This window comes from Ictalurus punctatus, chromosome 19, assembly GCF_001660625.3.
Source record: "Ictalurus punctatus breed USDA103 chromosome 19, Coco_2.0, whole genome shotgun sequence".
NCBI lineage: Eukaryota > Metazoa > Chordata > Actinopteri > Siluriformes > Ictaluridae > Ictalurus > Ictalurus punctatus.
In genome coordinates this window covers 18,556,221-18,570,348 of record NC_030434.2, presented here as the reverse complement: position 1 = coordinate 18,570,348, position 14,128 = coordinate 18,556,221, and the positions used below count along the sequence as shown (strand labels likewise).

General features: G+C 38.7%; 1 protein-coding gene across 3 annotated transcripts in view; it reads left to right on the top strand.

Annotated features, from left to right (window-relative positions):
- Window positions 1-3,372, top strand: part of btbd11a (BTB (POZ) domain containing 11a) — a 209,982-nt gene extending 206,610 nt beyond the window's left edge. For all 3 annotated transcript variants that reach the window (XM_047162391.2, XM_017494659.3, XM_053688480.1), the window contains 4 exons: window positions 11-92; window positions 184-252; window positions 672-785; window positions 1,145-3,372. In XM_047162391.2, the coding sequence (XP_047018347.1) occupies window positions 11-92; window positions 184-252; window positions 672-785; window positions 1,145-1,366 (487 nt within the window). In that variant the 3' untranslated portion in view covers window positions 1,367-3,372. The remainder of the gene's footprint in view (window positions 1-10; window positions 93-183; window positions 253-671; window positions 786-1,144) is intronic.
- The last annotated feature ends 10,756 nt before the right edge of the window (window positions 3,373-14,128 follow it).

Here is a 14,128-nt window from a genome sequence, read left to right as displayed (position 1 = left end):
CACCGTTTAGGTTTAAGTCTCTGCTCTCCAATCGACCCGCTGCAGAGAACACATGCATTGAAATCAGTCACGTCAAGTACAACATTTTTCAGGTTGGAATGCTTTTACGCTCGCATGCAGTAAAACGTTGGACTGTAGATTGCCCTGGCATATCATGTGCATTAAATGTTCTGTGTGTTGCAGTTGGTGATGCAGTATCTGTACTGCGGTGGCACTGAGTCACTGCACATCAGAAACACTGAAGTCATGGAGGTATTATTTAAGTGTTCCTCTCTTTATCACTTTACATATTATTCATCTCCTCATCCATCCTCTGCCTCTCAAAGGTCCCCTTTATTCAATAGATCTTATAGTGTGTGCCATAAGAGGGGATAGCTCTCAAGCTATGATATCCAGCTAATGCTAGCCAAGCCACTGAATCATCTTTGTTTATCATCAGCATGATTCATTTTTAGGCATCCTGAAAGTATAACTATAACCATAACAGAGGGCAAAATGTACTTTACCTAATTGTCTCCATCAGTCAGATTCAGCGCACGTTTCAGAGCCATTGCTGTAATTGTTCCCTCACTGTTAATTCTACAAACCTCCATATTAGTCAGTTTTATTGTCCACGGTTTTACATGAGCCTATATCCTGGTCATTAAGTCTTCTCTCTGTCTCTTTTGCAGCTCCTGTCTGCAGCCAAGTTCTTCCAGCTTGAGGCCCTCCAGCGACACTGTGAGATCATCTGCTCCAAGAACATCACCATAGAAACCTGTGTGGACATTTACAAACATGCAAAGGTGAGAATGCATATTTCAGAATCTTTTGATTGCTAGAGCAAAAACGTCAAACACAGAGCCCAAACCCATCATGAGATGTTTCTTGTGTGACACCTCGGTAACGAAAAGCCTTTTTATAGACCATCAATTTACTAACTCAACTGATATTAATTTGCACAGATAGGGGGTATAATTACTTATGAATTTCAGCTGGTTCCTTGCCTTACCTTGCCTTGGAGAACTGCTGGTATCTGATTACACACTAACTTGATTAGCTAGCAAGGTTTTAGACATCTTTTCATACTTGTCAATACATTTTTTTAGAACTATGAACACTTCAGGGAATGCAGTAACTGTTCTCATGTAAAATGTGTTCTCAGTTCCTGGGAGCCACAGAGCTGTCAACCTTCATCGAAGGCTACTTTCTGAAGAACATGGTGCTCCTGATTGAGCTGGAGAACTTTAAGCAGCTCCTGTACGAGGTACCTGCTGAGAGCCCCAGCCCAGGCCCTTCCTACGATGTGCTCAATGATGTGGAACAAACCCTGGCCACTCGCATCCACTCCATTCATCTCTCCTCTTCCAAGGGCTCTGTCGTTTGATTCCTGTTGCGTCTGATACAGTGCAAGATTTCACCCATTTTGGCCTGCTGTGCGACTTTGGATTCATTGCAGCCTCCTTTTGGTGTCTTTGGCTGATTTCTAGGATGAATGTTTGTGAGCTTATGACATCCACTGATCTGTACCAAGAGGTTGCAGGTCTGTTTTTTTTTAAACTTCAGAGGCGTATGTGCCATTTCACAGGATACATTACGTGTCATGCAAACACTTAACCAGCATTCTGACATGTAATCGCTGGGCAAAAACAGACATTTTACTACTAAAGATGTCATCTTCATTCTGCTTAAGCTCCTGTGGACACCATGAATTGGGGTTTAGTCACTGCATTTCCATCACATTATCTTTCCCTCACCACTTGTCCAGCAACAGATATGGAAAATATTAAGTAAAGTTTTTTCCTTTCACCAGTCACCTTCAAGATAAAGAACACGTCAATCAAAAATGCTCTAATTACAGACTCATGAGTGAAAACATTGAACCAATCTGCTATATCTAATTAGAGTACACCTTTGATATCAATGTGCCATTCTCAAATGATATAGAAGCTATTTATTTATGCTATGACTTTTGTTTGAGTTTACATTATTTGTAGCAGTAAATAAGGATTAGTATGGAACAGTGGATTAGTCTACAAATTAGTTTGCAAACAGTGTAAAAGTGTGTGTGTGTGGGGGGGGGTCATACGACAGAATTTTTGTACAGCAAGATTTTTTATTCAGCATCTGATCTTATTTAACGATAGACATGGTCTGTAGTTAGGAAGCAGTCTGTCTTACTGCCCTTGCTAATTGTGCTCTCCTAGGTAACACATCATCCTCGCTGTAGGAAGTCCTGTGCTCCGTGTCCTAGTTCCTTTCTGCCCAGTTTTAATGACCTATGAAACCACCACTGTGCTTAGTACACTGAAAACTGAGCAGCTCATCCTTGCCTTGAGGTTGTGTAAAATGAATATTCTATTTCAATAAACTGCATGGGCCATTTGCAGCCTTTACATTTTGTAATAAAAAAAGAAACCAATAAGGGAATAAAAACAGTGCTATTGAACTCCATCAGTATGTCGTTAAAGGATGACTTTTCTTAAATTCCAAACTGTGGACGCAAAGTGTGTGGGACTCACTACTGTGCAAGAGAAGACCGTTTCATGGACTGCGAATCGAAAACCATGTACAGGAAGATGCCAACACACTGGTCAGTACCACTAAGACTCTATGAAGTGTACATACTGCGAATCCACGTCTGCAACTCTGCTTTGGTTATATGTGATGCCAAGCTCAAGTGTTGCTGTTTTAATTGTGCAATTCTGTCATTGCAATTCTGTCAAAATGCATGTCTTGTGTTTTTGTTAGGTTTTTTTTTTTCTTCCCATTTTGTTTTATTTTTGTGTGTCCTTCGGTGTCAGTGTTAAACTGTCCTAGGACTGTAATACCAGCATGTATGTGTGTGCGTGTGTGCGTGTGGGTGTGTGAATGTGTGTTTCCACATACTGAAACCCAAAGTAATTAATGTATAGGGAAAATAATAAGGCACTTCATCCAAAGAACATCTGAAGTTACAGGCATCAGAAGAAATCCAAGACGATGGTCTGTTTGTCCATTTTAATCTTTGTTATAATTTGCACCCGTAATGGCAACCCAGTAATCCCAGTATATCATGTATTTTATACACGGAGCACATAAAATATAGAGCGTTGGTATGCAACTTTTAAGAAAAGTAAATGGAGAGACATTTAATGATGGATTGAATGTTCTGTAATTAGCATTTTATGTATCAGGAGCTGTACATGACAAACTAGAATGTTTCATTGGATGAGAAGGTTGGTTAATCTTCCTGTTTCCAATGTGTAATAAGAGATTTAAGAGCGTTAAGAGTTTATTCATATGTAGCTAACAAAGGGATGATATCGTGATGCAAATAATTATAAACTGTGAAGATTATTTTATTTGAAATCATAGTAGCTTTATTTTCTTACAATATATGTCATATTGTTACACTCCTTTCAGCTGTTTTGTTGTAGCTAAGACAATCGTATATTTTTTTTCCTCTCCAACATCCTCAATTTTCAGTTAAATGTTGTGTTTTTCTCATGTATGTGTGCCAGAATGTATTGCAACAGGTTCAACAAAAGCAAACCCATGGACATGCAGTGAATTACAAAGGGAGTCGAGTTCAAGGAGTCTATGTTTTTACTTTTTATATCTCTTGGTGGCTTATCGTTCGTTACTCCTGCTAGAACTGAAGTTGTGAAAGCAATATCGCACATATAATCAACTCTTAAGAAAGGTATGATCTTTGTCATCATTGCATATGATGGACACTGGGAACGGTTGTCTTTCTAGGTCTTTATTAATTAGTGGAATAGTCTTGTAGTTCAGTGCTACACTTATCACTGAGGACCAGTAAAAACTAGAGGCCATTGTGGTTGTTAGTGGATTTTAAAACAAACTTCTTCAGACAAAATAACAACTTGCTCATTGTGTCTTGGCTTTGACTTTTATCTGCTTTGGCTGCTAATAAGACATGCTTACAGACAGCGCGGCTCTGCGCCGTGGTTTTCTTTGATGTCTCTATTACACAAAACTTGCATGCTTTAACTGAATCTGAATCCGAGCGACTTAGTTTGCTATCCTTATTTCACTTGATTGCAAAATTGTACATTGTACAAAGGATACGTATATAGAAATATATCTATTAAACTTAGTGTAAATATAAGGGATGTGGTTGACTATCATTGGAAAAAAAGAATGTCACTTCTGCTACAGTGCAATTGTTCAATGACATGCGTTTGTGTACAGCCAATAAAATGATCATAATTTAACCATTCTCTACACTGTCAAGATTCTTTTAGCTGAAATAGAAAATCCCAAGGGCATGATGGACTTTGTATTGTGGTTAATCTCTTTATTCACCAATTGTAAGCCTCTAAGGCTTAAACAGTACCATAACAAACCAGTCCTGGGCACGTCTTAAAAACTGATTAGAATTTAAAAGACCAGTTGCATTTAGTTCAGTAGACAACAAATCCAACTACCCTCCTTCAAATATCACTATTTAACTGTAGAAAACATAGCTTACTGTACATTTATCCTACTGTATGGGTGCCCATGTATTTGTCCTTAGAGGTTCCAATGATTAGTATTAGGGTACATATTGACCATTTAGTAGGCTACTAGAGGAGCACCCTGTTCATAAAATAAAGACAATAACTGCCTCAACAATCAATGCCACCATTATACATTGGCAGGGCCATCTACTAATACCTGGCACAGGTTCACAGTAGCCTAACGACCCATAACCACTACACTGGTAAAGAGAAACTGAAAAATAAATCAACTTTAAACTCAATCTTGTCAGTTGTATAAAAAGGAAAAAAAAGTACCAAGGCTTGTCTCAAAACTGTCAAAAGTTTTTTTTTAAAGAATTTCTAGGAGCTCAAATTGCCATAATCCCCAGTCTGAAATCACTTCCAATTCCACCATCTCTGCCAACGAATCACTCCAGCTCACTGGCTTTCTGATACTAATTCTTCCTTTCTAAGTGTTCTGTCACATCTGTTTATGATTTTGAATCTAATGCCTGGTGTTTTTGAGTTTGGCCTTCACTGTGTTTTGGTCTGTTTGCATTGTGTCATTTTTCTTAACAATCCTCAGAGTTATTTTGAACCTACACGTATACGCTAGTCTGCTCCAAGCTTGTAAGAAGACAGCTATTAGATGTAGACAGCAGGTTTAAATTCACCATAGTAGCTCAAGGAAGATTGATTGCTCAACAACAATGGGTCTCTATACTTGGAGCTGCAGAAAAGAACCTGACACATCAGATCTTACCTCTTTAGCCCCCACAGTCATAGGACTCACATGGTAACTTTCCCAGTGGATGTGGATCCAATGTCTTTCAAGAGTCTAAATCTTCTGTAATCTCGCCATTCCCCCTTTCACTAGCCCTCCCTGATAAATATGACAGTGATCTAGCCTAATGTCTTGCAACCCCCTAGCACAGATTCTTCCCAGATTGCTTTTGTAATTCTCCTTTTATCTATAAATGCATTTGAGTGGACTAATACAGTTGGATTAGAGTGATTAGGTGACAAAATATTTGACCTTTTGTTCCACTCTGTTTTTGATCACCACCATTAAGAGAGAACCTTTGGTGAACTATTACTTTCAATTTCAAGGCTCATGTCCAGCAGCTGAATATGATCTCGAATTTCATACCCTGGCTCAAATAGTGGATGGAATGAGACGGCCCTTTTAGTACTTTATAGGAACAGATTTTTTGCAGCTCTAATAACCAGATTAGCTTGCTGTGATGAGTTGAATAACTTACTGATCTTTCCATTCATCTCTACAACCTTCTTCTGGAACAATGCTGGAGAATCAGTTTGCATCGCTCAGCATCTTTGGAGGAGCCAACACTCATCTACTGATCATCTACATTGATTACCACATCATGAAACTGGAGATCACCATCACAGGAGTATCTCCTACACTACAGATTCAAGATCTTGATGCAAGGTCTTAATTACCTTGTACCATCACACATACTACCCTAGAACTTCGTCTCTAGCTCAAGTAGCTCTAGCTCTAGCTCTAGTTCTAGTTCTGCAGTATCAAGATCTGTTGTTCAGTAAGAATAAATTTCCCAACTTCCACTATTGTTCCTATAATTGTGCCCTTGAGCTAGGAAAGGGCTCCATACCCCTTAGAGCTAGGCCTTAACCCCTGCTATCTATTGAACATAAAGCCATGTAAAATTAAATCACCAAACAACTAGATTCGACCTTCCCAGTCTTCCACAGCAACCAGTGTTTGTAGAGAAGAAGGAAGTGCGGTTGTGTCCATGTATGAAATATTACAGTAAGTTATCCTTATCTTCCCTCCACATTTTTCCAGTTTCTCCCATCTCCCAAAAACAGGCCCGTAGGTATACTAACTAAGAAAATTGCTCGCAAGTGTGAATGAACATTAATTCCAGCATTTACAAATACTTAGTAATACCATAGGGCCTGGACAATGCCCTATTTGTACTGTATTTCAGTCTTTCATTAATGACATTTCCTATATTGATGATATTTTGATTTATTCCTTATTCTCAGTCATCAATCATGTTTGATCGATACTCAATAGAATCTCTGATAACAATCTATTCGTAAAAGCTGAAAAGTGTGAATTTCCAAAAAAAAGAGCATATTTTTCCTATGTTGTAAGTTTAGTGGGGGGGTCACCAAGAATAATAAAGTTCAAGCTGTAGAGAATTGCCCAACCTTAGTATTAAGGATCTTCAGTGCTTTCTTAACATAATAACATGTTCATGTCTATTCTAGTTGTTATTGCTGTGCTTTTGCTCTCTCTATATATTGACAGCATTCATCTATCTCTGTGGGCCAATTGCATTTATGGTGAATTTATAAAATATTAAATAAGAAGAAGAGTATCTACTGTATTCAGAAGAGTTTGCCTTGTTTAAATGGCTGAGGTAGCATTTATTCCATTGCGTTCACAACTTTGAAAAAACAGCATGCATGCACACACAAAATGAATACCATTACCATTCTGTCACATGCTTGTGAATGTCTAAAGAAGTGGTGAAATCTGGAGTCCAACATCATGTGAACATTGAAGAAAACAGACTTCGAGACTGTGGAATGACTGCAGTAAAGCTGAAAATAATGACTGCAGCAGGAACAATTAGGTTACTTCAAGGCCAGACACAAATTCTCTGAGAAGCATACCAAGGCCATGAAACTGCTTTGGGGTTATTTTTTATTTTATTTTTTTGTGCCTTTTCACACAGTTACACAATGGCACAAAATAAGAGACAGCACTGGATTATATTCAAGAACCAAAAAATTGCAAAGTGAAATATTGTACTGATTTAAGAATTTCTGAGAAGTCAACTTCCTACTGTATGATTTAACACTTGCAAGTCTTTTTATAACCTACAACAGTGGTTCTCAAAGTGGGGTCCAGGGACCAGCAGGGGTCCAAAGGCTTGCAATGGAAATATTATAATTCAAAGCTCAAAACATGTAGACATAAAAATGATGTTAACTTGGACCTAATGTGTTATATCAGTAGAAAGTTCAAGAATAAAATGAATAATAGCCAATATAATATTGTACATATTTAATAATGAGCCTAATATTTGAATAATTGGATTATGTTCATAAAATAAATCTGTACTGAGGGGGTCCATGAAATGTATTTTATAGTTAAAGGAATTACTGGCTCCAGAGTGTTCACAACTCATAATGAAATATCTAGAATTAGTGAAGCTGTGATAACTAGTAAAACATTTTCAAGATCAGACATTTTGGTCATTTTTTAATGACAGCAGTTTATTCTAGAGAGTTCAGTGATTTTGCTCGCTAAAGAAATCGAAAAGAGACCATTACAAATGACCAATCACTGCTAATTATAAGGAACAGTTTCAAACCAAACTCTCCAATGACATTTAAAGAAGTAATGCTGTGAACCTGTTTCAATATAATGACTATACTGTATCCTGTGTAGTTATTATTAAAGTTATTTTCAGAACAGAAAATACTGGTTACATTAGGTGACTGGTCCATTTCAGATTTAAGAATATATGTGTTAATAACTATAACTCCTATTTGCAAAGAATTACAACATTCAAAATTCTACAGCTTGTGGCCATTTAAGTGTAAAAAAAAAAAGAAGCTATCAGACTATCTGTGCGTCGTCGGTGGAGCATCCGAGGCTAAGATTAAATACTAGACATTTCAAAATGACCTGAATGACTAAAAAGCTTGATAGTGAGATTTTGAAATGTAGCTTGGGTGTAACACTCACCCCACTGAGGTGCATATTTCAGGACGCTTTTTAGTACACTATAAAAAGGGTAAATATCTGAGTGAGTTATTCATGGTTGAGAGGTTCCTCCGCTCCACAAAACTCGGCATGCAATAGACATTGTCTCCGGAGCTGGCATTGGATGGCGGGTGGCAATACATGGTCCAGAGTCCAGGGGTGAACCGGTGCAGGAGGACATCTGCCAGCCTGAGCCGCAGGTTACAGCTGGAGCATACGATGTGATTGGGGCAACATGACTGCATGGGAAGCTGTTTGTGTAGGTGGAAAGGCCTAAGACGGATGGAGGAAGTGTCAGACTGGGTCAGAGCATGTTGTATCGAAGGTCTGGGACTTCTAAGGCGGTCTAAGGTCCTTGTCAGCTCCAGCTGAGCCCATCGGACTCTAGCCAACTTTCTCTGCTGCTGCAAGCCAAGAATCCGCAACCTCCGGTGCAACTGAACAGTCTCATATCTTAGAGCGTTGGCCACCCACAGTTCTGTGGTGCAGAGAAAATCAAGTTTAATATGCGATTAAGGCAAACTGGCAGAACACTAATCTAATTTATTGTAGATGCTTAGAGAAAAGGTTCAATTTAAAACACAGATGTTTTTCAGTTTCTCCATTGGGGGTTTCTTTTTCAGTAGGACCGCTTAAGGAACTGAAAAACGCTTATCTATTCAAAGAACTCTAATGGAATCCTTTTTCTAAGTGTATATAAGAAGGAATCAATTTTTTTTGTTGGTAATACTTTCTTAAAAATGGCTCCTCCGATGTTCTTTGTTTTTCCTAGAGTTTCTACTGGGAACCATATCTTCTCTGTTAAATTTCTCTCTTGTATGGTTTTTCATAGAAACTTTAACAGTAACCTCTAAGGACAAGGCAAAAAAGGGTTGTTTTTTTTTGTTTGTTTGTTTGTTTTTTTATTTATTTATTTTTTAAACAAAGAGTGTCCACTTTTAATAATAAAAGTAGCAGAACGTTTACATTATGTAAACAGTTAAGGTATGTAGTGACACTTCATTTTATTGTGAGACCAACAAAATGGCTCTTTGAGGAACCATAAAATGGTGTTCTATGACGTTACTGTAAAAAGTCTTTATTTTTTTTAAAAGTGTACATTGTACTTCTCATTGCTGTCTTTAGTGTTAGTGCTAAATTATTTTCTCTTGGCAGTTATCGATGCACAGAAAAACTACCACTACTGATTTGAAACAGCTTTCCAATTGAACAATTAAAAACTCATAATATTTTATAGCTAAGACAAATCTGTGCCATAAATCAGTTTTAAGGTCTGCACTGTAAAAGTACCTTTTTCATTATGTCTCCTGTTCCCTGTAGCCAGAACTGTAAAGTCAGACATGCTTGGTCTAGATGATCCACGATAGATGTCTGCAAAATCAAGCTTGTTTTTAATCTAAAAGATCTAAATACTAATGTAAATGAAATTAGCAACCAATATCAGTGTTATTTCACTTGCAAAAAACACTAAGAAGCATCATGAAATAGCAGCCATGTATATGGGTCAATTCAGTTATTGTATTTTAAGCAGGCTCCAAAAAATATGCATGACATTTAGCAAAATGACATTTGGCAACAATTGTTTTAATGTACTGTAAGGCATCAATTATTATTGATTGAGTACTTTTCCATGTTGAACAAATGTTAACTTAAAAAAATTCAATAATGCTGTTTATGACTTACCTTTAAAAAAAAAAAAATCCTATAATGCCATATATCAGCTACTAAAAAATATAATATTCCATGCCAGGAGTCTTATTTTGCATTCACAAAGTTGCAGTTTTTGTCCTGTGGAGACTGAGCACTTTTACTTCTTTACTTCACAAAAGAACGCTGAGGTTTTCATGAGTTCACAGGAGTGGGAGTCACCACCGCACCATGAATCTCTACTGGACTATAAACCGTAACCTCTGACTACCGTTGACCAGAGGAAAAGATGTGGATGTGAAATACACAATTGCACTTGACTTATAAAAAAAAGGTGGGGGGGAATCATTTATTTTTTTGATTCTGCTAATAATAACCAGCTAAAGAAAGTAGAAATAATTAGATAATAATAAATTTTATATAACAACAACAACAACAACAACAATAATAATAATAATAATAATAATAATAATAATAATAATAATAATAATAATAATAATAAATTATTATTAGCAACAACAATACATTATTATTATTATTATTATTATTATTATTATAACAATAATGGTAAATGGTCTGCAATTATATAGTGCTTTTATCCAAAGCTCTTTACACTGTGTCTCATTCACCCACACACACACTCACATTCACACACACTCACACACCAATGGTAGCAGAGCTGCCATGCAAGGTGCTAACTTGCCAACTTGGGGTTCAGTGTCTTGCCCAAGGACACTTCGGTATGTGGAGTCATGTGGGCCGGGAATTGAACCACCAACCCTACGATTAGTGGACAACCCGCTCTACCACCTGAGCCACAGCAAGTAGTAGTAGTAGAAATAGTAGAAGAAAAAATATAAATCAGCTTTCTCTGTGATAGCTTCTAATGAACTTTCTCTTCTTTGCTACTTGGTCAACATCTGTATACACTCTTTGGAAAATGATTCCACTTAGCCCTCCTAAGGGTTCTTCAGTTTATAGCTTCTTGAATCCTACAAAAGAAGGTTTCCCTTTAAGAAAAGTTTGAAGTACAAGGGGGGGTAAAAAAGTAATGTTAAGGGCAGTGAACATCATACTTCCAGATTGCAGCTATGTGGAATAACATTGTATTAGAAAAAGAACATGATGCGTTGTGCCCTCTGACACAGGCATAAGTGGCGGTTATAAGATACAGTGTAAGTAAGAATAGTGTCTAGTGTTCCCCAACCAGGAAAACAGTATGGTCCAGAATTGATTTTGAGCCTCGTGTGCACCACAATTTCTGCACTGGTGCATCAATACCTGTGTCTCACAGTGTCTGACACTGTGTCGCCAGAGTCATTTTGTGGTTTTGGTGCTTTTGGAGTCAAGCACTGCCAATAACACCGGATTATTCCAAGGAAAAGCCTTCCTTTATTTATCTTAACTGTTAGCATGAACACAAATCAGTGCTCATGTAACTGCAACAGATTTTTTTTTTTATCATTATTATTTTTACCAGCTCTGCAGCACAACACAATCCCAAAACAATGAACTTTGCTTCTCCACTGTTTCTCTTACCTTACATTTATTCATTTAGCAGACGCTTTTATCCAAAGTGACTTACAAATAAGAAAATACAAGCAAAGCGATATATCAAGCAGAGAACAATACAAGTAGTGCTACCATACAAGATCCATTAATTGAGTTCCAGAAGAAGCAAAGTGCACAGAGTAGAGGTATAAGTGCCAGAGTATTTTTTTTTTCTTTTAATGGGTTGGTTAGGTGTTCACAGAAGAGGTGGGTCTTTAGCTGTTCTTTGAAGATGGTGAGAGATTCTGCGGTCCGGATTGAGGTTGGAAGTTATAATGATAATGAGTCTATATTGGTCACATATACAGTAGAGCACAGTGAAATTCTTTTTTTCGCATACCCCAGCCTCTCAGGAAGCCAGGGTCAGAACGCAGGGTCAGCCATGATACAGCGCCTCTGGAGCAGAGAGGATTAAGGGCCTTGCTCAAGGGCCCAACAGTGGCAGCGTGGCAGTGCTGTGGCTTGAACCCCCGACCTTCCAATCATTAACCGCAAAGCCACCACTGCCCCACTGAAGTTCATTCCATCACTGAGGAACAGTTAGTTTGAATGTTCTTGAAAGGGACCTGAGTCACGGTGAGTAGGTAGTACTATGCATCGGTCGTTGATTGATCGCAGATTGCGTGAGGGAATGTAAGCCCTCAGGAGAGAGTTGAGGTAGGAGGGTGCTGTTCCAGACAAGGTCTTGTAGGTGAGCATCAAGGCCTTGAATTTGATGCGGGCAGCTACAGGAACCCAGTGGAGTGAGATGAAGAGGGGTGTGACATGGGTTCTCTTGGGCTGGTTGAAGACAAGGAGCGCTGCTGCATTCTGAATCATTTGAAGGGGTTTGATGGAGCTGGCTGGGAGGCCCGAGAGTAGTGAAGTGCAGTAATCCAGTTTTGAGATAACAAGAGTCTGGACTAGTAGCTGTGTAGCCTGTTCGGTGAGGTAGGGTCTGATTTTCTTGATGTTATTTTTTCTTATATAGTGTTCTAAATAAACTGCTCAACCCAGGACTGCAAAGCCCTGCAGAGAATGGTGCGCTTAGCTGAGCGCATCTTCGGGTCTGCTCTCCCTGCTCTGCAAGACATCTACACCAGGCTATGCAGTACAAGAGATGCTAAAATCATCAAGGACTAAACCCACCATGGTAGCTGTCTGTTCAGCCTGCTGCAACCAAGCAAGAGTTTCCGTTGTCTGATGGCTAAAACTGAGAGGCTCAGGAGGACCTTCTTCCCTCAGGCCATCAGATTCCCTAACACAGGTATGTCCACCATTCAGATCCCTTAGGACTCCTTAAAGACTGTCCAGTCACTCTGCACGCTGCACTATGCACATTGTATTTTTACGACATGTAACATACTGCATATTGTACATCCCTTTTTTCCCCCCTCCACATTCCTGTACATATATTTCTTACTTCTTATTCGTTTCTGATTTTTTCATTTACTATTTAAATGCACAGTCTAAAGAAGAGTAGGCCAGGTTTTCAATTCACCGCAGGTTATATACTATATAAAATTGTATATGTGACAAAAATCTTGCCTCGTGAATCTTCTGGCAAATCCCACAGACACCTCCATTCTCACAGGCTCTGGACCGTTCTCAGTTCAACCGGTTGTATGAACAGAACCACAAACTAGTTTTATATTCTAGAAAATGCTTGAATATGTAGTAATTATACCACAACTTCAGCCTTTATAAAAGTTAAAGCCAAACTTTCCAGTTTGCCAGGGTTGCTTTTTGGACCTGCACCCAAAGAACAGTGCAGGTTTCAGAAATTACAAACCAGCACAGTTGAATAGACTGACTAGGTGGCACCCTCTAATAGCCACGACCTGGATTATCGGCTCTGCACCTTTTAGAAGAACATTCAGAGGGTTCTGGGTCATCAGCCTGCATCTACAGTAAATCCCAAATACCACAAAAAGAAACATCATCTCAGAACAATCTTTAGCTCACTGGAGACAGAAGGCTTTTCTCACAATGGTTTCCCATCCGAGAGAGACACAGACACCTCTGTCACTTTGTGCCACAGCAAGTGTGTGTTGCCCCAGTGCAAGATTAGAACACACCAGTTGGAACTGAAAGTGGTCTTCTATCTGGCACTCAAGTCCCTCATACTTGTTCTGCGACACCACCAAATGCTGGTCTGTTCGGACAGCGTCGTGACAGGCAGACTCTCGGGTAACACAAGGCTGGATGTCCCCCCACCACCTTGCACGAAAGCTCTACCATGACTGCACAACGGTGCAGAAGACCTTGGATAAACCCAGAACTGATGTCCCAAATCTGGGAAAAGTTTGGCAAGGCACATGTGTACTACAAATGGACCACTATCTGACAGTTTTCATCCCCAAGACCTGAACACCTGGCCCCTACCATGACATACCACTGTACAAGGAATGTCTAATCCTCATGGCTCCAAGAAATCTACAATGCATTTTTCCCAAGGCTCTTGCAGATGACATTGCTCCTCCCAATAGCATGTGTGTGGCGGAATCTCCAAACACCTTCCCAGTCAGTCCTCAAGTGCAATTCCTCATGACTTCTCCCTGCCCTGTTGATTAGGAATTGAAAAGTAATTAAGTTATCATCTTAAACTATTTTTATTATTTCTATAAAAACAAACCTTTTTTTTTTTTTTTTTTTTTTACAGTAATAAGTTCAGTAATAATTATATCAATGTAAGAAATTCATATTAATAAGGCTGACGTGGCTGGTCTTCATTCAAATT